The 23794-nt window shown below is 42.6% G+C and overlaps 1 protein-coding gene across 1 annotated transcript in view; it reads left to right on the forward strand.

Moving 5' to 3' along the window:
- Nucleotides 1-2165: 2165 nt before the first annotated feature.
- The window catches only part of auts2a (activator of transcription and developmental regulator AUTS2 a), a 415680-nt gene continuing 394051 nt past the window's right edge, over nt 2166-23794 (forward strand). The window contains 1 exon segment of the mRNA XM_069668725.1: nt 2166-2553. Within this exon segment, the coding sequence (XP_069524826.1) occupies nt 2269-2553 (285 nt within the window). The 5' untranslated portion in view covers nt 2166-2268.

The following is a 23794-nucleotide window of genomic DNA, read 5'->3' on the forward strand; positions in this document are numbered from 1 at the left end:
TTGATTTTCCAATAAGCGATATTTTGGGAGCTATTTGTGCAGTGTGTGTTACTAGATAAGTGCTGGCACGGGGCATCAGGTTAAAGACATAGGTATAAAAAAAAGACACAGGACCGTTATTATAGTAAATATGGATTTATCTTTTATGGCTTTTTAGAAGGCAAAAACATCTGCATGGAATGAATATTTTTGCAAGATTGCTGCATAGTTAAATGTTGGCATGCAGGCTTTTTTTTTTTTTGGATGTGCCTTTTGTTATCTGTCCAAGCCATTTTAATTTTTTGCAAATGCATGTTTTAAACCTGTGTGACTGTGTTTAGCAGAGCCTTTTTGGGACTACATGCATGCTGCAGAATCCAGATGAGCTACATTACATGACAACCTGTGTCCAAGGAGACAATGTAAAGTTGAAGCTGGTGGTTGACTGTGACAGATTGCTTTGGGTTTGTGTGCTGATGCAGAAAAAGGTGTGATTCCTCTGTGTTTGAGATGTCCCCCCAGCATTTGGAGGCATGATTATTCAGAGAAAGGCTTCATGAAAAAGCCTGCAGTTTGTTGATTCAGTTTTTCCTTCCACATAGAATACCTTCTCCATGATGTCATGGATTTGAATTGATATTCTGGACACATAGAGAAGCCATATGTGTTTCAGACTACAATGACTTTCAGTGGCTGTAGGCCTAGACTGGAGGCTATGCCTTGAGAACGATCCAGAATAAGCCTGCAAGCTGTTGAATGTTGCATCCTGGTATCATAAAGCAGCCAGATGCCTTCAGTGGCAGACAGTGAAGGTATGCCTTGCAAAGCTTTATAGTTCAGTGCAGAATGGCATTTCAAGGGGGGTTGACATTTGTCTTGCTGTCGTAACAGTGTTTGTAAAACCTTCAGGACGTCTCCCTGTTCAATTAGAGCTGATTTTACTCATGAGGAAGAGAAAAATAGGTCTGTTTGTGATGTGTGGAATATTTGAGTGAAGTGTTGCATCTAAGATGATATGTTGAAAGAAGTGAATGGTGAATTGAGATGGGTTGTAGTGATTCATTTAGACTGTTGATGCCTGTCTGTCTGAGTCTTTACTTGGTAGATGACCTACAGTAGCCAGCAGCTCAGAAGCTGTTAGGCCTTAACTTTGATATTAAACATGTTAACCTGTGCATAATCAATGAAACTTGACGAGTAGTGTCTGTACTGACTTGTGCTTTACCTTAACATAAGTTTGTTATATACATTAATGCAATTAGCTAACAAATAAGATGAACAAGGACAGTACTTTGAGCTAATTGTTCATAATGCATTTGATTGAATTACGGCTTTATTTAAGGCTCAAGAGCAATCTGTTTAACTTGTCCTAGTTAAACAGAGTGCCTGTTACTTAGACATTGTTTATCTGCAAATGCAAACATGCTGTAAAGCATTACAGTCTACACACGTTACTCTAAATCAGCTATGAGCGTGCCAAAAACAACACTTTGATGTTGAGGGGTGTGGAGACGCCAAGTAGCAGAGTAAAAACTCTGCTGCATAATTAATTAAAGACATTGAATCATTAAAATGACAGCTTATGTTACAAGCTTCAGAGACACTGCTGGAGGAGCACTTACAACACATAATCATCTCATCTCGGGGCGTAAAGACCTGGCGGTGTAAGAAAACCGTGTGCTGCTAATAAAACATTCAGCCTGCATGATGTAGAATGGCAACAAGCGCGCGTACAGTCTGCAGCACCTTTTGGAAAATGGCTCATTGACTTAATGCACAGTTGAACTTGCTGAGTGAACATGTTGCAAATGCGTTGCTCTCTCTCTCCCTCTCTCTGTCTTTATCTTGCAGGAGGGGGAGTTTGCTGACCTTGGGTAAGAGGAGCAGCTTTCCAGGAGAAGAAAGATGTGGTGTCACCTGCTCAACTCACCATGGCGGGACATGTTCGCTGAGCAGATATTTGCTTTAACTTGAAAAGCCCTTCCTCTGGCGGAATCGACAGCTTGGCGATAACGTGTTTAATAGATCATTTTACACCTCGGTCGTAGGATTTGATGGACCGCCTTTGGGGATCCTAGCAGTGACTGGATGCAGTTTTGAGTTCCTACAAAAAGGCTTCATCTGTTGGATATTACATGGTTCCCTTGGATCTAATACCTTGCTAACACACGCTTGGATATTGTGGAGTTTCTCCTCTGGGCTTTTTTTCTTCACACAAGTGGAGGTCGAGCAGTGCCAGTGTTTGGTCCTTGAAGAGTCTGATTCTCTATAAGAGGAGGGTTTATCTGGATGTTGTCCATGAAGGACATGGATGGCCCTCGATCCAGCAGCCTCCGCAAGAAGAGGAAGTCAAGGTCAGCGAGGGACCGGGAGAGGAGATCAAATGGGATAAGGAACAACCATGTAAAGGGCTCCGTGTTTCGCTTCTCCTCCGACTCGGAGCGGGAGGGCAGGAAGCCCTCCTCGTCCCGCCCTCGACCCCCGCGGAGGAAGCGAAAGGAGTCTACTTCTGCTGAGGAGGACATCATCGACGGCTTCTCCATCACGGGGTTCGTGACCCTGGAGGCTCTGGAGGTAAGTGCCCTTTAACCGTCTCCCACTTTGGTGTGTTTGTGTTGAGCTTTTGCAGCTGTAAATCTCTTATCGCTGTAAAGATGTGATGATTATTGTGTTTTTCTGACGGGGCCGGCTGTTTTGGCCCCTGCCTGCGTATCTGGCTGTTGTGAGAGCTGGAGTTGAACAGATGTAGCTTTAAATGTGGCGCTGCAGCCAGAGATTACTATCTGTGTCACTGAGGCTGTTAGTGTTGTTGTGTGTATACTGCTCGGGATTTGTTTTCACAAGAGTTTTCCAGCCAAGCCTTACACCAGATGAGGGATGTTGAGCTCTGGTTGTAGTGGCTGTTGTTCCTTTGTGAAAAAGCAATTTGATCCATGTTACAGCAGTTTATTCAGAGTGGGAGTAATTTATTGTACTCTGGCTCTCCATTTTCCTTGGAATGCAAACCGGGCACAGGCTGCCTTCCAACGATATAATTCTGAATTATGACTTGCACCAGCAAGCGTTTTATATATACAGCACACCTGCTACATTTTTCTCTTCTAGTAACTTACAGATGGGAGAAAGATTAATGGAGAAGTGTCTTGGTGAAGTGTTGGGCCAGCAGGAGCCTCGAGAAGAGCTCCAGCGCTCCTTGGCATCGAGTGCACAAGTTTTTGGAAACATAATTTCTTCAGTTGGTGTTTCGATGATGGTGCTGGAGAGAGCCGGTTTTTATTGGTGACTGTGGAGGCCAAAGTCTATGATTCACAACATGTTTCCACTCTGTTCTTTGGAGAACTCTTGCCTTCTATAGATGCATATCTGTGTGTGTGATTATTGTTACATAAATCTGGTTGTAAATCACGTTATATATTTCAGCATCGTTGCACTCCTCATTACAGTATCGTCTTTGGCAGGCTTGTAGATACTAGTTTAATAAACACACTGTTTATTGTAGGCTTGTACATATTAGTTACATTTTTAATATTTAATGTTTAAGTGTTCATAGAGAGCAAAGTTAAACCGGAGTCAAATTCCTTGTACGTGTACATACCTGGCCAATAAAGGTAGGAAGTGACAAAGAACAAATACATCCTGATTTCCAATCCTACACCTTCCAGGCTCGTAACATTAGCAGTAATGCATTCGAGGAAAATTCTCCATTATATTTCCACAGATTTCAACCTAACTGGATGGTACAGTAACACCCACGATAATATGATGAATATACTTTTTTAAAGATTATTTTTCTGGCTTTTCCTTTTTTAGACAGGACAGCTGAAGAGAGTCAGGGACGTGGGGAGTAGAGGGGGGTGGGGGGGGGGGGGGGTGACATGCACCAAATGATCAGCAGACCGGGAGTCCAGCCTGCGATCAGTGCGTCTAGGACTGTATCCTCTGCACATGAGCGCTCCATAAAAAGACTTATAAGACACATAAGGGAGGTAAACCCAACCGCAGAGAACAGGTGTCTTGTGAACTGATAACTCTAAATGACATGGATGAAAGTGTCCCAGACAACTTTGCAAGCCATTCCCCATTCAGCTGATTTACACATTTGAGCGAAGTTAATGTTCACTATTTTCTGTCAATTGTCTTTTTTATTTTACTTGAGGCTAGAATAATTTCACTTTTATTAAATCCCAACTGTGACGTCCGGTTCAGTGAGCTTTGCTCACAAACAGCTGGTGTAAACGTCCTTCAGACGGACACTTCTTACTGTGAGGTCATTTCAGAGCCTGAACTTTTACACTTTTACTTTAGCTGAAGTTGAGTCAGAACTTTTTTGAGTCTTTTAATCCAACAGAATCTGTGTTCCTACTAGAGTAAAGAATGTGTGTACTTTTGTATTGTTAACTGTACGCTGCACATCTACATCAGATATTAAACCATGCATTTATTGCTTATGAGGCTTATTTTCCCCCTGATCTTTCAGCAGGATGTGACAATAGTTTCTATCTCCATGAGGTCAGGCTCGGGGCGTCCTGGGATAACAGCCTGACTTGCACTTTGTAATATATGCAGCGCGATACGGATCTCTTGTTCGCCGCTGTGACCCATCTCAAGGATATGAACAGACGCACTCGTCCTCACTGTTTCCCTTTGTTAGTCACATCATCTCTTTTCACGGCTCCAGAGCATCTTTCTGTCATGTTTTTCATTGTTTTTATTCAGATTTACTCTATTCAGCAGTCGCAGGCTCTGTCTCCTCGCTTCGTCTGACCTTCTTTCTGTTGTTCTTTCCACGGATGCTTTCTGTGTCGCTCTGATAAAACGCCGCTGTTATTCACTGTTTGTCGAATTAGATGACAACTCGGATATCAGTGTGGGGAAGTTTTAAAGTGAGCTCTTCAGTTTGAAGGACACTGAACATTAAATGAATAAGCTGAAGAGATATGTTGTATTTTAATTAAACTGAAATGGTTCAAAGATAGTGGAAAGGCAAACTGCAGACTAGAACAATAAAAATAAACATCTGAATCATAATGTGTACTAGGGATGCACGATATTATCGGCACGTTATCATATCTGCAGATTGTGACTTGAAAATGACATATCGGCATCGGCAGATGTGTAACTTTTCTGCAAATATTTTCCGCCAATAAAACACTTTAATTCTGACTAAAAGCTCAATAATTCCCTGAAAAAGCTTGATACTACGACATTAACTCGGGACGAGTGTGCATGTGCACTGCCTGAGCAAAGTTATCAACAATATACAAACAAAGACTCAAAAGTAGGGCTCTGTTTAAAAAATCAATTTTTCCGATTCTAATCGATTCTCATTTGAATGACCCAATATCGACTAATAAATCCCGAGAGCGATCTTTAAAGATATGTGTAAACACGTGTCTGATCACTCATGTTTCTAAACGCTCCTGAATGCAGCACAACTCAGCCGACACACGGCAGCGAGGGAGACATGCCTGGTTAGTTTACTGCATCTACTACGGAGACATCAGTGATCGCCGACGGGCTCTTTTTATCGTGTGTGCGTCCATGAATATGTAAGTTAGTTTTGCGCTGATGTTTATGTTACTCTCTGTAAGCGTCGGCTTTGGCCGTGAGTGTATTTTCGGCATGTTGTTATAGAGTATGCCATTCCCTATAACTCTTAGTCTCGTGTGATTTTGTTCTTTGCGCTATGAGATCTCTCTTGAATCGAATCGGGACCTTGATAATCCGAATCGAAATGAATTGAGAAATCCTTATCGATACCCAGCCCTACTCAAAAGTCACAGAAACTCAACCGATGAATAGAAGTTAAACAACTTTAACAACTCTTAACTAGCTAACAGTTAGCTCACATTCCCATCATTTAACCAGACGTAACAACAGCAAACATGCCGAAAATACACTCACGGTCGCAGCCAACGCTAACGGAGAGTAACTAACCTACATATTCATGGACTACGCACGATAAAAAGAGTCCGTCAGCGATCTCTGACGTCTCCTTAGTAGGTGCAGTAAAAAAGTCTGGGCGTGTCTCCCTCACTGCCGTGTTTCTGGGGAAATGCTGCATTCAGGTGCGCTCAGAAACCTGAGTGATCAGACACGTGACCTTTTGTACACTGAACTCTTCTGTCAAGCGTGAAGAAGGGTGCAAGATGTCTGCGGTATGGCAGTTTTTGGCCACTACAATAAGAGCAGGCATGATAACAATTCCACTACATGTGTCTAATATATCGGTATCTAAATCAGCTTAAAGGGTTGGAAAATATCGGCATACCGGATATGGGCAAAAAATCCATTATAGTGCATCCCTAATGTGTACAGTTTACTTGATCGGCCGCACATAGAGGCACAGAGCTGTCCTCTCTACCCGTCTCAAGTAAGTATTACCCAATTCCCTTTCATTATATACACTGCAACTAATCAATCAAAACATCCAGAATATGATGTCTGAACTTGAGTGAGAGTGGAAATTATATTGTTGTCAGATTTGCTGTTTCATGTGCATTTGTAACGCTTTTTAGAGCAGCCAACCAAACAGACTAAATCCAAATATGTTGCCCCATCAAATTGCATTCAAATCAAATCAGAGTGATTCAAAAGGCTGCGCGTGTTTTACTGAGTAACACAAATACACAGAGCTCAGGTGAGAGCAGGAAGAACAACTGATGCTTGTGTGTGTGTGGGAGAGCAAACACGTACACACTGGAGGCTTTTGGTGAGACTGTGACAGAACTCATTACTGCAGTAGCATCTCACCGCCGAGTAAAGGGAGATGACAATATTGTGTTGCATTACTTATTACAGTCGTTGCAGAGCTTTAGTCAGGCAGTTTGTTGCACTGTGTCCCAGATGTGATGACATCCTTAATGACACGAGCTGTGTGCAGATTCATTTTTCAGTAACTGAAAGTAGGATCTTCCCACAGAGCTCCTTCCAAACCTGCCATAGTAGAGCACCCCTCGTGCTGTTTAGTCACTTTTCAATCCAAATTCGATATATCGTTCGAACCTGGTGAAATATTAACACTTCAAACTGTAATGATGTGATGGAATTTAAAATTGAAGCGTAGCAGATAACGTTTGTGGCACGAGAGTAGTGTGCCTTGTATCCAACAGATGGCGATAATACGCTGCCTGCTACAAACCAATGGGGGAAACTAACGAGCCAAGGCGTTGTGAACCTTTCCTGCTTCAGCGTCCCGACCGTAGTTAGAAAGCACAGGGGAGACTTGTTGTTGTGCTCCAGGGCCGAAGCTGTAGCTAGCTATGTGGCTAACTCTGTCACAAGACACGGGAGCGTGGCTTGAGTCTTGGAGGCTTTATTGTGCACAAACACAGCCTAAACTGTACATTAGTTCTGTTGTTTAAACACCGATCACGCTTTTCTCTGCTTGTCTGCTGCGTCAGTCCCCGACACTTCTCTATCACTTGCGCGACCACCGCACTCTCACGCACTTAGCTCTTCCCATAACAGAGCTACACTTCTTGTATAAGACCGTGCTACAGAACTGATCATCTGGACACCAGCGCGCCTCAGAAGCGCTGTGTGTACCACTATGTACGAAACCACCACCCAAACCCCTATGACGTTAGTGTTCGACACAATTCAAATTAATTCCCTATTACATTGAAACAAGTGACAGCCCTATTAAGTGCTTGCTTCAGACTCTTTCAGATTAATGTGGTTCCAAAGTCCAGATTGTGCTTCATGCTTCATTAGACTGAGGATTTTATCCTGGATTAACTAACTAATTGTTTAAGGAAAGAAAACAAAGGAACGTGCCAATCAAAAGTTTCCCTAATCCAAGGTAAGGTCTTTAAATTTCTTGTTTTGTCCTATAAAGTGTCCCAAGCTTGAAGATATTTGTTTTACCCTGATATAGAAGAAATGCCAGAAAGCATTAGTGCTTACCCAAATAATAAACTGATGGTAAAAAATAGTTGCAGAGTAATTTTCTGTGAGTAGACTAAACCTGACGGATAGTTTAGCTCTAAAGGGACGAGCACAGTTCCACTATTTTATGAGGTTTTATATCTGGCTTCTCCTCTGGTTTAAGAGAAAGACGTGACAGTGCTGAGAAATAATATATGTACTCTCAAACAGGGCGGTTGGATCCTAAAGGCTACAGAGTCAAGATCAATGGTTCAAACGTTTGAATCAGTCCTGGAAGTGTCGGCCCGGAATAAGAATGAGATCCCACCACAGTTACCACCTCTGAAGTGCCCCTGAGCGAGCCACTTGACCCCCCGCTTACTTTCATCACAGCTGCTCACAGGCCAGAGACAGAATACATATTTTACTTGGCCGCTCTCTGATGTGACTGAGTTAGAAGTGTTACTGAGAGGGAGTCAGGAAGGTATGGAGGCAGTGGATTGAACTCATGTTTGGCTTATCAACAACACATACAGCACTTTTTTTTTTCAATTGAAAGCTTTGTTTATGTGTGTGCTTCTACCGCTAGATGTTCAAAGGCTCTATAGTGTACATATGGACCCACAGCACACTGCTTCTCTTTCAGTGTGGGTAAAGTTTGTGATGAGGTCAGACCCCTGGAGGTAGAGCTGGTGCTCTCCATCTGTCACCACAGAGCTGGAGCTACACGGCTCACAGGCCTGCTTTCTGATATCTCTGCTCTGCTGGCTGAAGCGTTCCATGATGAGGCTCTTGGGAAACTAAAGCAGCTTTTAGACACACATGTTGTTGTCTTGAGTACTTGTTTGTTGGTGTTATAGTTTGGAGTGAACCGGCCCATTTTGAGCTTTTGTTGTACAGGTGAACAGGAAGCAGCTGTAGGAATAGAACTTGACCATCAGCTGGTGGTTAACAGTGACCAAACATATATTTAGTCCTAGCTCCTAAAAGTCAAATAGTTAAATCATCGGCCCGTCAAACTGCAGGAACACATCTGCGCAATAAATGCTGAAATAGGACTTTGGTTTCTAACCAAACCAGGAAAAAAGGGAACGAATTGAAGCTTTATACTGAACATCTGAAAACGTTTTGTGGGGGGGGGGGGCATTATGCTAATTCAAGCTTCATATTTCACTCTGTGATACCTGTGGAGTAGCTTAGCATAAGTTACTGTTAAAAAAAACTAAATTTTCTCACCCTGCTGCTCTGTGCAGGCCCTCATACAGCCTCTGCCTGAAACAGCTCAGTCAGCTCTGTCCCTTTAAGAAACCCCGCCCCTACAAGCCCGCTTTCTTCTGATTGGCCAGCTCTCTGACACCTGCTGAGGCAGCGTGTAGAAAAAAACAGTGTGAAACCTGGCGTTCACAGCAGCCACAGAATCCGGGGGATAACACCAACATACTTTTACCTGCAGATCTGAAACTTCACCCACGTTTAGTCTGAACATCCAACATTGTAACATTTTTTACATGTGTTTAAATGTAAAACAGCATGATACCCCCTCTTTAACTAACAAACTCGTGTTTGGTACAGCTCTGCATACATCCATCTGTAGGTGTTTCTTGTTTGCTCTCTCTGCTCCTCATTAGACTCTTAAAATAACAGTAATTTGCCTTCCACTTTCACTAGATCCAGAATGTGCCTCTAAAATACTCAAGTTAATGAGTGTAGTTAGTGAAATCCCTGATGTGGCTGTGATTTCCAGGATCATGACTCAGAAGAGCTTCCTGTATGTCCCATAAACTGTTAAATCCATCCAATGATGGTTTTCTTACCAAGACGAGATTGAAAATGTGAGCACAAAGGGAGGCTGCAGAATAACTGTTTAGCAATGAATAAAAAGACCTGTTCTTTTCTTATCAGACATAATATCAAGTGCAGGAGTGGAAGAAGAGCTCGGAGGCATTTCCATATTCTTTTATTGAGCCGAGAAACACATTCAGTTTCCTCTGGGTGCATTTGAAGTTCAGGGTTAGCAGGTGCATGTGTTTATACAGCACATGTTCATTTATTTTAAAGGTTATTAGTATAATCTCATAAGGGCTCAGGCTCTGTGTAAATATGCTACATTATCTAATGCAAGCTTGACCGTTTCCCCTCTGTTGTTTCCATTTAATGCTTTTCATGTCTCCGAGTTTGACTCTTCACTTCATATCGAGCAGGAAATTGCAGAGACGTATTGACGAGTGTTCATTCATTGTACGACATCAAAGTACGCAGCAGCAGCAGTCCTTTTCGAGGAGCTGGTTCAGAGGCTGATTTTTATTGAAGGAGGCCTGAGCAGGAACATATTAGAGCACTTGAAGAAATTGTTAAATTATTGAGTGGCCTCTCCTCTAAAACCTTTGCTGTATTTCACCCATTAGACATGAAGGGGGGCCTTAACCTCAGCAAGCTCCCACTGACAGGAATGATTTTAAATGTTGCTTTAGTTAACCCACATGTCTATATGTTTAACCACACATACATGCACAGATACATTCATGTCATACACGCTTAATCAGGCTCCTGTCCAATCACACGCTTTGCTTTCTCACCGCTGCGCCTGCAGGCTCGAATGACTCCTGTTTTTTAACTGGCATAACAACTCTTCATCTTCCGTCTCAGCAGGTTAACAGCCGTCTATTACATGACTGACTGCCTGTGATAATACGCTGAACAGAACAAAAGCAGCTCTGTGTAAATGAGAACATTCGCAGTGTCTGTTTCCCTCTAATTTTGCATTTAAACGTCTGAAAAGACTTGTTAATTCACAAAGCCCCACAGAGCTCCTGCAGGTTCTGTTGTTGCTCTGAATAATTTTCCTCTTTAATTTGTTACACACCATAAAGGCAGAGGGGAAGAGATCCACGTAGTGTACAAACAGAGTGCAGAGTGACAACATATGTGTGACACTGGGAGTGATGGGATAGACATGCAGATGTTTTTATTTTTTAAGGAAATAATAAAGACAGTTAAAGTAATAATCTGGGAGATATCCATTTAAATAAATGTCTGTTAAGTCTCAATCGAATATAGAATGAGCTAACACAATGGTGACTGAGCCGACGGCCCACTGATGAAAGCCTTTGCATTTACAGTATTACAGACACTGTGGAAAAAATCTCAAGCGGTGCCCAGTGAGTGACGTGTTTTCCATCAGCCGACAGTGGTTGGTCTGCCAGAAAAGGTAGGCGGAGCTAAGCGGCTGCTTTTCCGGTCTCTGTGAGTGTTGCGAGTAAACAGTAATCTACTATGGCTGAACAAACAAAGAAAAGATGGATGACTACAGATACAACTTCAACAAGAAGTGAAAATCCAAAGAAAAAGAAACAAACTCGACGCTCAGATGAAGCAAAAAGTCTGAAAAGGAAAGCGACCGTCAGCCAGGAAAATCAAGAGTTACAACCGGAGCCAACTGTGGACGTCACACATGCAGCACCGTCTGGATATCTGGGAGGTGTGCTCCCGCAATTACCATTAATCGCCATAGGTGGCGCCAAAGAGACAAAACTGAAATCATTGAGATTATAACTTTAATAAATAACACCAATTTTAATTGTCATTTCATTGATCATCAAAATTTATCAGACCTATAAAGTCTGATAAGTCACTTCCAGGAAATGTATAGCGGAATGGATGTCCGTACCACTCACAGTTAGAGCTTTTTAATCACCGTCATATCCCGTCCTGTGTTCGGCTTAATGTTTACTTCATGTGCCGTCTTCACTTTTATAGATCTCTCTGATCTCTCTCATCTTTTAACCTTTATTATTTTCTCCCCTCTGTTTTCATCTCTCTTCTTTTTTCCCTCTGTAAACAGACCGACGTCAAAGTTACCGGACTTCTTTCAGTGGATTGATATGATTACAGTTAGTCCTCTGGATTGTGTCATCAGAACTGCATACCTAGCACGGTCTTTTCTTCATAGCAACGGTCTGCTGTAGAGAAACAGTATTTAACACAGCTGTGTAATAAATGTTATTTGACAATTAGAGTCTCTTCTGTTAGTGGTGGTCATGGGATTCACTTCTGCTCAGTTAGCGGTGACACGCAAAGATTTATTTAATAACTAAGTTTTTCAGCTGGTTGATCAGTTTGCTTTCCCAGTGGGGTCACCCCCTAAAAGTTGGTTTATTCAAATCATCAGTTGAAAAGGTCGACTCACTTTTTGCACTTTTGTTTTTCAGCTGCAACACCGAGCACACAGGAGCAACCGCATGGAAGGCTGTAAGCTTCGTAACAAGTCTCAAAATGGCCTTACAGTGTTTGTTCACAAGATTTATACCATGAGCTAAATTACCCACATACTCCAAAGCAGACTGACCAGGTGATTAAACCCGGTAAAAACACCGTATGAAGCAGTTTCCCTTTGAAAGCCCACTTTAGCTCACCAGCTGACACTTATGGAAGACTGATGAACGAGCCTCTTACAGGTAAACATGAGACTCATGTAGGCTGACAGGAGTTTTCAAGGAGGAAAGGAGGATTCAACTGGCAAAATTCAGTTTTACTCAGAGTCAGGTACAACCCTACCTCTCTCATATATATAAGACTTCGGTACAGATCAAGGTTTTCTCATGATCAAACAGCCTGATTGCATGTGTATGATCCTTCAGAGGATTTATAGTGTTAGCTAAAGACTGAGCATCTAGTGGATGTTGGACCACTGAAAAGCAGCAGTGTCCACACATAACAAAACGTGTTCTTGTAGGTTTCTTTTCTTGTTAAAAGAAGACACTTGCCTGAAAAGGAATCCCTCCATCGCAGCCAAGCAAGAGACAAAAACAGAAACTCTGTTCTGAGCCAGTGTTTGCAACCTGATGCAACATGCATCACACAAGCAACAGTAGCACTGGATTTCACACGTCATGCCTAACTGCAGCAAACAGCAGACTAAAGCTGCTGACCGCCAGAGAGCGAGGAGATAGTCAATCGATTACAAAGAGCTTTAATGCCTTTCACTGCAGGCTGCCTAAAAGTCCATGAGAGGGGAATGTATAAAGCATGTGTCTGCTGCTGAGAGATGTGTTCATGAGAGCGCAGGAAATCCTCTGCCCAGGCTTTTCCCGCACGTTACATTTCGTTTCAGCACCACCGACGCTCCAACGGGACCCTGTTGGTTCCGATTGAGTGCCTGTTTCTATTTCTGATTTTAGTTATTTAATTTTAGGCACCCGCTTCACACCCATCTGTCACGCCCACGCCGGCCTCTAAGAGGTGACACATTCAAGCCGGGGCACGGTGCAGCATCACAGCTCGTGGATTCAGCTGAGTCATCAGGTCGTGTGGGTGGAGGGTGGAGGTGGTGCAGAGTGCCGAGTTCAACTAAATGATAATGGGTTCATTGATAAGTTGTCAGACCTTCAAATAACAAGTAATGTCCGGCTAATTAACGGCTATTGACATTTCAAGTGGAGCAGGTGCTAAAGGACGGGTCTCTGGTGTTAGCCGAGAGGATCAGCTGCTGGAATAATGTCAACAAAGGCCCTCCCTCTCATACGGCCAAATGAAGATGATGAATTGCAGTTTAACAGTCTGGTGTTTGTCTCTTATGCCGTCCGTGGGACGATGCTGTCGGCTCGCCAGCATTTCAAAAACAATTGATTTTCTTTGGCTCAGCCCTCAGAAGTCTGCCTGCGGGAGGACTTGAAGTGCAGGCGGAGGAGAGGAACACATTGATTGCTACTTCATTGTCAGAAAGAGGCTAATGTGAAATCAAATGTATCGACAGCTTGTTTCCAAAAGACCAGAAAAAAATGGCATTTCAAGCAATTAAGACACATCAACATCAAGGCAGGTTTTCTCCCAGCTTTGGTCCTGAGAGAATGCACGCTGATGATCAAGGACGACTTTTTCATGTCATGATGGCTGTCCTTGTTCAAAGCTGCCTGAACAGATATTTATGTCAAGTGAATAATACCACTCTTCAAGCCCTTTAATTCATGTTCTACCTTCCTCACATGTATCTGTTCCAGGCTCTCGGCAGTCATGGCAGAAAAACATCATCTTAGTAATGGCATTCATTTAGCTGTATTTTGGAGGTGTCAGAGAGTGATGTATGGTGTGCATTAATGTGCCGTGACAGTCGGCTGACTGACATATTAATGTAATAAGCTGTCATCTCTCCATGTTAAAAAAAACCTTTCAAGCAATGTAAATAAAAGCAGGGGACTTATAGCATGATAGCCGAGGATCTACTTCACGTGGATGCAGTCAGATAGTAGCGGACCAGAGGACACCACTCGGGCAGCACACGACAATAAACAGCCCACATCATCTGTTTTCTCCTCTTTAATGTGAGTAAGTCAGGCAGCTTGTGGTTGTAAATTGCATTGTGAAGCTGCAGATAGTTGTAGTGCTTTCTACTGTTACTGTTACCTGTATTCTCTTCAGACCTCACCTACTTTAACCTTCCTGCTCCGTGCTCCGCTAAGGGTGCTTTCACACCTGACAGCTTTGGTCCGGACTTTAAGACCTTACTCTGAAAGTTCGGTACGTTTGGACAGGTGAGAACACGCATTTGAAGTCTGGTGCAGACCAAACCACCAGAAAAAAAACACTTCCAATCGAACCACGGTGAAAAACACTGTGCATTGTGGGTTGTTAACGGGTGCTGACACTTGCAGAGACAGACGCGCAGCCAGGCAGCAAGATGAGTAGAGGACAGACGAGGGGGAGCGACCAAACAATTTCACAAATACTTCTCGAATAGCGCAAAAACACGGAGGTGTTCAAACTGTTCAGTGAAAAACTAAAGGAGAATAGAACTGATCGATCTGTGGAACAATGTCAGTTAAAAGTAAAACAAAAAGCAGACTACAAAACATTACAGTCTGCGACCGCGTTGAGTATGATTGAGGAGTGTGTTTATTTCAGGGAGTTTTCCCACGTGGAAATTCTGACCAATCAGAGAGCAGTTTCCTCGCACATCAAAACTTTTGGTCCACTGGTAAAAGCTGCCGTGTGAACACAAACCAAACTTGAGGCAAAATGCAACTTTGTAACAATTTGGTCTTTGATTCGGATCAAACAAACGAGATCTGGTTAGCTTCTTACACGCTGCTTGAATACACATGGATTTCATTGAATATCCAGCATCGTCGATGACACTGGTGTTTTCACACTGTGGGCATCCCTAGATTTCTGAGGGCGTTCTAACAGCTGTGTGCACTTACATGTAGATACTCATTAAATACAGTAATTATTCTTCTGTAAGTGTGCAGCCAAGTTTGAGGATGAGGTCTTTCATTAGGACACACACATGTACAGATGCTCATTGATCCCTCACCTGTGTATATTTAGTGTCTTTGCAGTCAAATAGGCCGCTGCAGGAGCTTTTCTATACTGGTGCACCTTGGTCGGCACTGCTGGCTGAAACTTTGATGCACATTAATTAGCTAATTTTGTCTGCATTGCAGGGAAATGCTACATGCTGTACAACACAGATGTTGGCTTTCCCAGCAGGTTACTAATTTCTCTGCCTGCGTTGGTACTTTGAAAGACTTTCCATCTGTCGCTATCATGTGTCCTGGGTGATTGCACTGTAACTGCGTGGAGCAACAGGCTGTAAAATCCACCCAGGATGCATATAAGATGTGATCGCCAAATGTAGGAGGGGACGAAGCAGGCTGATGTCATATACAGCTAAGAGAGATGGTACATCGTATCTGTGCACAGGCTTTGTTTGATGTGATGATGTACAGTTCACCTCGTACACACTGGAGTCACCATCACTGACACCCTCATCTCACTCGTTTAGGGAGCAACTGACACCGGTGCATCCGTCTGAACTCAGGCAAGACAAACAGCTCTGCAGCAGGGGAAATGTGCAACAAGCAGCACCAAAGTTTGGGCTTTGTTTGGAGTTGACGAACAGGTAAAAGGAATGGGACTGTTAGATGTTAGAACAAAGTGGAGAGATCGTCAGTCTGTTACACATAATGATATGCATAGAGTCACCCCGTCCATTAACAGGATTGGCTCCTTAGGTTTGTGACGTCTCAAACCTGCCAGTCTGAAAACGTGTTGTTCAGCCTGTCCTTGGTACACTGCAGTTTAAAAGCAGACAGGCCCAGCCATGGAGATGACTGCTGATGTTGTCCCTGATATGTCTTGTAGCACATGAAGAACACCACATGGAGATGTTTACAAGGTTAAACTCCTTGGTTTCACTGGAGGGGGGCTTTGAAGGCTAACGTTACACTAGTAGTGCACTGTTGTTGTCTGATATCAACACATGGTAATTAACCTTAAAGTCAATTCTTCGTTTCCCCATGCAATAATATATTTCAATGCTGTGTCGGCTGCTGTTTTCAAGGAGGACAAACGAGTCAATTTTTGTGGATGGGTGAGAGGGTTAGTTAAGTATAGTATTGGGTGCAGTGACTAGCTTATTCCCTGATACATTATAAAGCATTTCAGGCCTTATTAGAGACATTCTGAAAACTGTTATCTGTGTTGGAACAACTCTTGTTTTTACAATGCCTTTGATATTTGGAGCTGTTCGTGTCTAAGGAGGGTATTTTTTTTGTTTCAAATTATAAGAAATTCCAGGATGTACAAGAATGTATTTTTAAAGCTCAGTTTGTGTTCAGTTTTTCTGCTACCTTAAGGTTATTTGTCCTGCAGTGACAGCGGGAGTAAACAGTTGAAATAGCAGTGTGTATTTGTCGTGTAACAGACAATTTCACTGAGGTCAGGAAGAAGGATATTCCTTGTTTACAGACGGTGTTTGCAGAGACTGAGTGCTGCTGTTAAAGAGATTTATAAATGACAAGCAATACCAATGAACAGGCGAGTCCTCCATCAGCTTATGTCGACATTAACAGCTAATCTTTGGCTAATGGCACAGCCGCAGTGGCTGAAGAACATTGGATTAATGGTTCCACCTCTTTAGGACCTAAGTCTCCCTGACATGTGTTAATGTAGCACCGGGCTCTGTGTATCTTATCCGAGCATTAACACAGGCAGATCACATCCTGGTGTAATTGACTTTCCTCACCTAGAAAAATCCCTGGTCCGAGCGCCACCGGCTTGCTCTCTGGGCACAGTGCATTTTCTTTTTCCATTTCATCTTTGTTTTTATTCGGCGGCTTCCTCTGACAGATGTGAGGGGAAGAAGATAGATGTTTGCGGGGGCTGATTGTAAAATGCCATCTCTGAAGTAGAGCCATGGCCAGTCACACTCCCTCTTTTGTGTGTAATGGCCCCCATGATGATGCATTTGGACAGATTTTTTTTTCTCTACTCGGGAAGAGACCCTTTTCATGCTTAAATGCACAGTGAATTTTAATGGTGGTGCAGTTTGGAGTGTGTTCGCGTGTGTGTGTGTCTTCGGGCCCTGTGGATTTACGGACACAGCCCTGTTCGAGATCTCTACCTGCAGCTCTGAACCTTTGATCCCCCCTCTCCTCTCTGATCCTTCTTTCAAACGGAGCCAACCCACCACTGTTTCCATTTCCATCTGCCTCCATTCCTGCACCCTCTGATAAGCCCTGCTCAATAACTGCACGAGAACTGTTTACACAAGCCTGAATGCCAAACTATAATCCATAATCACATGCTTTTGCAATATTTAGAGAACTGGCATGTAGCAAAGCAGCTAATACCAAACAATTAGCTGTGCTCACAGCACCTCAGTTATCCCTGGGCTTGGCTATGAAGTGCAGTATGCAGTTACATCTTTTCCAGGTCAAATGATATTGAAATACTAATTAAAGGCTCCATGGCTGTGTCTCAGCATGATGTCATCCCCTGCCTCCGCCTGTGGAACTAACTGCTCCAGATGCTCAGCAGGAGGCTTTCTGTGGACTAAAACGGCTTCAGATGGAGTCACTCAGGACCGTTAGCTCCACGTTTACAGTCAGACGTGTTCTTTTCTCTTTCAGCAAGCACTGTGGAAATGGTTTGGAGCCATCCACTGTATGTGACATCACTTATGAAGCAGATGGAAACATTTGGATCTTGGACGTGGATTCGAGATTTTACAGAGCGGGAGACTAGACATCTATTTACCCGTTTAAGCTTTTGCGTCTCCTAAATCAGAAGTTCTGATCCTGTTTTTTTTCTGAGAAACCCCCACAGTCCTTTCAGGTTTACGATCCTTTCATCAACACCAATCATCTTTTTTAAGTGTGATAGTTTGAGCTTATTTTAAACTGCATGTAACTTAAAGACCGGATAAACTCAAAACAGATTGCTGTGTTGAGTTTGTCACACCACAGAAGAATATGTTACAAGGCACCCTGCCAGATTTAAGTGAAATCACCCATTATATACAATTACAGTTCAAAGTCGTGAAACACAGAGGAGTGTTGTCTGGAAAGGTGCAGCCTCTCTGTCTCTACCACGCCGTCTACTCCTTGCACTCAGAGCGGGGGCGGGTTGACACAGGCAGACAGGCATCTTTCTCATGCGCGTATTGATCTGAAGCTGAAGCAGGTGCAACAACTTTTTAGTCAAAACTATTTTATTAGAATCAGAAAAAAGTAGTCGGCTGTTTACTTATGGAAAGCAATGCAGCAGTTTCTTCCAGTACTCCACGTACATGACAACAAAACGACTCACTTTAGTCGGGCAAGTAATGTAAACATTATAGCTCTTTCCTTAGCGCTCCCTCTAACAGTTACTTGTAACGGTGACTTTCCTGGTTTCAGACCGGCTGCCCGCCCAAATAAAGTGGCGACTAACCCTACAGTTCAGGAACATGTAGTTGAAGGTCTCTTTACAAGTGTTCCACAACGATTGTCCAACATGTTTAATATGTCAAAAGTCTCTGACTTTGCTTCATCCGGTCTTTAACATTTTATAGCATACTGAATGAATGTTACAATGTTACATTTTCATTTAGCAGACGCTTTTATCCAAAGCGATGTTCATCTGAGAGTTAATACAAAACAAGCAACGATCGAGACAGGAGGGAACGAGGTCAGTGAGAGCCAACAAGCAGCTTCAAGTGCCACAGGATGCTGGTGCCAACAGGCAGTGTATAGGGCGTTTTTTTTTCAATAACAATAATAATAATCATCAACAACATCAACAAGATCAGTATAGTCATCATCATTATCATGAAAATCATGGTCAGCATAAACTACATCCTCGATGTCAACATCATCAGTAGCATCAACATCATAAAGGTCAGAGGTGTTCATAAAGAGCTGGGTCTTCAGCTTCTTCTTAAAGGTGAAAGGGACTCTGCGGACCGAATGGAGTTTGGTAGCTCGTTCCGCCACCGGGGGACGACTGAGGAGAAGAGTCTAGTTAGAGACTTTTGGCCCTGTTGTGATGGGAGCACCAGGCGCCTTTCATTGGCACAGTGAAGTGGGTAGGACAGAGTGTAAACCTGGATGAGGGCGTTCAGGTTGGCAGGAGCGGGTTTTGTTGCCACATCAAATTCCTTTACCCGTCTACACGAGTCTCATGTTTTCTCTGTAAGACACACTAAGATTGTATTAATAAGTGGTGGCCAGACATTTAAACACATCCAGACAGCTACTTTTTGTGTTATATATAATATATTTAATTTAGCCAAAACAATGGATCTTAGTCAGCTCGTTAGCTGTCGTTAGCTGAAGCTAGGCTTGCAGTTTCAAACCCCCATCAAAGAGCGTTGGAGAGACACAGATTCTAAATGTGGAACTGGACTTTTAATTGCGGGTCTGTTTATTTTGGAGAAGAGGAGAAGAGTTTAAACCTTTCTCGGGCTCGCGGTACAATAATTAACATCTATTTGATTGAGAAGGATTTCCTAGTAGGTTCTTATACGACAATATGTGTATAAAAACAGTCTCGACATATCCGCTGCAGCTCTATAGAGCCCCATGAAGACATTATAGATCCCTGGTAGGAAACTGCGCTCCATATGATAACGTAGATGATTTGATCTTGAGTGATAATCACTGCGCTTATGTAGACATGCATGTAAGAGTCGTACAACAGCTTCAGTCGCTGCCTGTAAAATGCATTTCCTGTGATGGAGCATGAAGGTACAGGCTTTAGCTGCTTGTAACGTTTACATGGGTGGAATATTAAGCATGAAAGCCCGGGCTTAGCAGGACGGAGCGAGGATGACAGTAATACTGAATTTGAAAGGCATGAATCCTGTGACAAATGCTCTTCTTGGGAATTCCTGACAGGGTTTGCAGGAATGGCGAGGCAGAGCTGGAAGTGTGTGTCTGTCTGGAGCTGTGTGCAGCCGTGTGCTTGTGTTGGGAATGTGAGTGAGTAAATAAGTAATGATTTAGGCCTGCCAGTGATCATCTTGTTACTCTGTATGTTGGGTAGCTGCTACTTTTGTCATCAATAAAACCGTTTCCTTCAATGCTGTATTCATAATTTTAATTAGGGTTAATAACATTTACATGTTTCTGTATTTTGCCTTGACTTAAGTAAAGTGTGTATAAATACAAGCCCTTTGCTGCATGTCACCCCTTCCTCCTTCTCCACACCTCCTGTCTGCAGCTGTCCCTTCCCACTAAAGGCAAACGGCACTGAAAAATAACTTTAGAAAAACAAATCAAAGCATCTTTACGATGCCAATTAGAGATGTCCTGATGGTCGTAACCTCTGACTCACTAACCTGTTCATTACACATTAAGATCACAGCCACATTAAGTTACACTCATTTTACTGTTATAATCATTTTGCTTAGTTTATTTAGCATTCATGGGCTGTGACAGTATTTTAAAAATGCTGGAAAAACAGAACACTGGATTTTATTGAAAAATCATTCTCGTGGGGAAGTTTTGAAATTCACATTATTGGTTTAACCATGGAGATTGATTTCAAGGACTAATCGTGGAAAACTGTGATACAATCAATGAGCTTAAAGTGGTCATCTGGAAGAGCACACTTCCCAGATATCCAGACAGTGCTGCATGTGTGACGTCCACGGTTGGCTCCGGTTGTAATGTCCTGGCTGACGGTCGCTTTCCTTTTCAGACTGTTTGCTTCATCTGAGCGTCGAGTTTGTTTCTTTTTATTTGGATTTTCACTTATTTTAGAAGTTGTATCTGTAGTCATCCATCTTGTCTTTGTCTGTTCAGCCATAGTAGATTACTGTTTACTCGCAACACTTGCAGAGACCGGAAAAGCAGCCACTTAGCTCCGCCTACCCTCTCTGGCAGACCAACCACTGCTGGCTGATGGAAAACAGTCTGCAATACTGCAAATGCAAAGGCTTTCATCAGTGGGCCGTCGGCTCAGTCACCATTGTGTTACCTCATTCAGTGATAGACAGAGACTTAACATTTATTTAAATGAAAATCTTCAAGATTGTTACTTTAATGCATGAACAAAACATATGCAAAAAGTCGATCTTAAATTGTGCCATAAACACAAAAGTTTTGTTCCATAAACTTTTAACAATGATGATGAAAAAGCAATTAACAGATCCCACAGAGAAAAATATTTATATATTTAAATCACTTAATTATCAAGATGTTAAACATTTACATAGACTGATGATTACATTCTTACATCATCACTATCTGTTTCCTGTTGCCGTCAAAGCAGAGACTGGTGAGAGGTCTGAGATATCCCAGTCCACTGTTTGTGCTCGGTTCTCCAGGGTATCTTCCAGTTAAAATTCCTGTAAAATCAGGGTCTTCTTCAGTGATGGAAACTAAATGTACTGTGGTGTGAAGTCTGATACTATTGGAACAATCGACTGTACATCAAAGCATGCACAGACTCAGTTTTTGCTGTGTTTAACGATAACGGTCAAACGTCTGCGGTCTGTCGGTTTGTGGTTGATTGGTGCGTTTTAAATTGTGTGTGCTTGCCAGGAAATTTGCAAACACAATTCATCGTCGTCACATACTCACAAATGTAGAGTTGGAGTTTCTCTGTTTTCTCTTGTTGTTTCGTGCAAGAGCAAAAGGAGGAAAGAATAAGGAAACACTCCTGCATGTAAACCCGCTGACTATGTGTGTGTGAAGTCAGTATATGGCAATGTATATAGAAATGTGTGCTACTAAGAGTGTGTGAGAGAGAGTGTGAAAGAAAGAGATGGAAAATATACACAATGGTGTGTTGGAAAGAAACAAAGTGTGTGTAAGTTTGTGCAGTGGGGACAGCTACGCTCCAGAAAGCCAGATGGATCTGGGGCTGTCTTCCCCAAATGAATACATCGGCTGGTATTGTTCTCAGTAAGTGTTATTCAGCTCGTGTGCCGTCTGCTGTGGGGAGGAGAGAAGAGAAACAGATCCCACAACATCACATCCACAAACAGCACATCTTAAGGAAAGAGACGCTGTGGAGGAGTGTCTGCTCAGGGACCACTTTGCTTATGATTTCATTACAGCAGACACACACTCGCTCACTGTTTTCATGTTTATTCATTTAAAAAGTGACTTTTATATTTCTTATGATTGATGCAATAAAAACATTCAGAAGTGTCTTCAGAAACAGAACAGATGTGGGATCCCGGATTAATTACATTTTAGCACGGTTTGGAATTAGCATGATTGTTATGAGCAGCATGCTACCGGCAAAACAGAAACATTTACGCTCCACCTGATAAACATGGGCTAATTAGTAAACATGAAAACGCACTGAGCCAGTTCAGTGAGATTTCACACACTGAGGTTATTTCCTGAAAGCATAGCATTCAGTTTATGTTGAAACTTGGCAGACTCGGTAATATGAAAACAATATAATCAAATTCATTTAGCCTTTCGGTCAGTTTCTCTTTTTATTACTACAAATATAACAGGCTCACGTTAATAAACTAAACTTTGTGTGGACTGCAACACATACGTGTTCCTACGCCTGCAGTGTAACGTAAAATGCAATATTATGGAAATGACAAAGTGCCGGTCACGGTGGGGACCAGAGGGCGTTGTTGTCCTTCATGCCGTCCTTCAAAGCGTCCTTCATCTCTTTAAGTTACATTTATAAACCTGTTGGTTTCTTTAGGCTTCTTGGTAGGGCTGCACGGTTATGGCCATAATGATAATACAGAATATTTTTATCAATATTGAGATCAAGATTATTTATTCATTTTAGGGACTTTTTTTTAAACGTACTTTCACATTTAAATAAATAACACTTTGAGTACCATTTTCTGTAAACCAGAAAGACCTCCAAACGACCGATGACGAGCAGTTTTGGAGGGACCGGCGTTTCAGAAAACGAGTGACTTGCTCTCTTCCTGTTTTAGAGTAACAACAAGCAGCGTACAAAACGCAACTGAGCGTCAGTAGCCTTCATGACACGTTAGCACAAACAACACTTCAAAGACATAAAAGATAGTAATGTGTCGAGATCGTAATGAAAAACAACAAACAGGCATTCACGAGGACAGCTACGAATTCTCCCCCTGTTTTGAACAGCTGCTGTGACCACGACAACCACAGACGCATCCAGCTGAAAGTCGCCAGTTAACACGGTCACTTGTTGAACCGAAACACCGGTCTCTGTTGTTTACTCTTCACTCTTAACTGCTGCAAGGTAGGCGCTCATGCCTTGACATGTCAGCTCAGCCAGAAGTGAAGCTCAAACCTCTCCATCGCCCCCTGGGGTAGCGGCTGTTTTCTATGGGCGGAGCACGCATTTTAAACGTCAATATCGCCATCATTCAATTACTTAATCGTGGGCAGCCAAAATCGGCATCAGGATTTATATTCGATTAATTGTGCAGCCTGACTTCTTGGCATTATCTTAAGTTGTCTATCACACATTTATAAGGCTGCACGTTTTTTTTCTTTTAAAGTAAAGGTAATTTAAAAACAGGTAAAACGACTGATGTTTGATCTGATATTTTACATGAACGTGCTTTAGAGAACCGTTTCATTGGACACAGCCCCAGCAACCCTTTGATCCCTGACTGCTCACATGTCAAAGTGTCTGTGGGCAAGACACTGAACCCCAACTCAACTGGTGTATGAATGGGCATAGATCCTGATTGGGGATAGGCCTTTGCCAT

The sequence above is a fragment of the Semicossyphus pulcher genome, unplaced genomic scaffold, assembly GCF_022749685.1.
Source record: "Semicossyphus pulcher isolate SPU_LCO1_2020_fin unplaced genomic scaffold, fSemPul1.0.p SCAF_10, whole genome shotgun sequence".
NCBI lineage: Eukaryota > Metazoa > Chordata > Actinopteri > Labriformes > Labridae > Semicossyphus > Semicossyphus pulcher.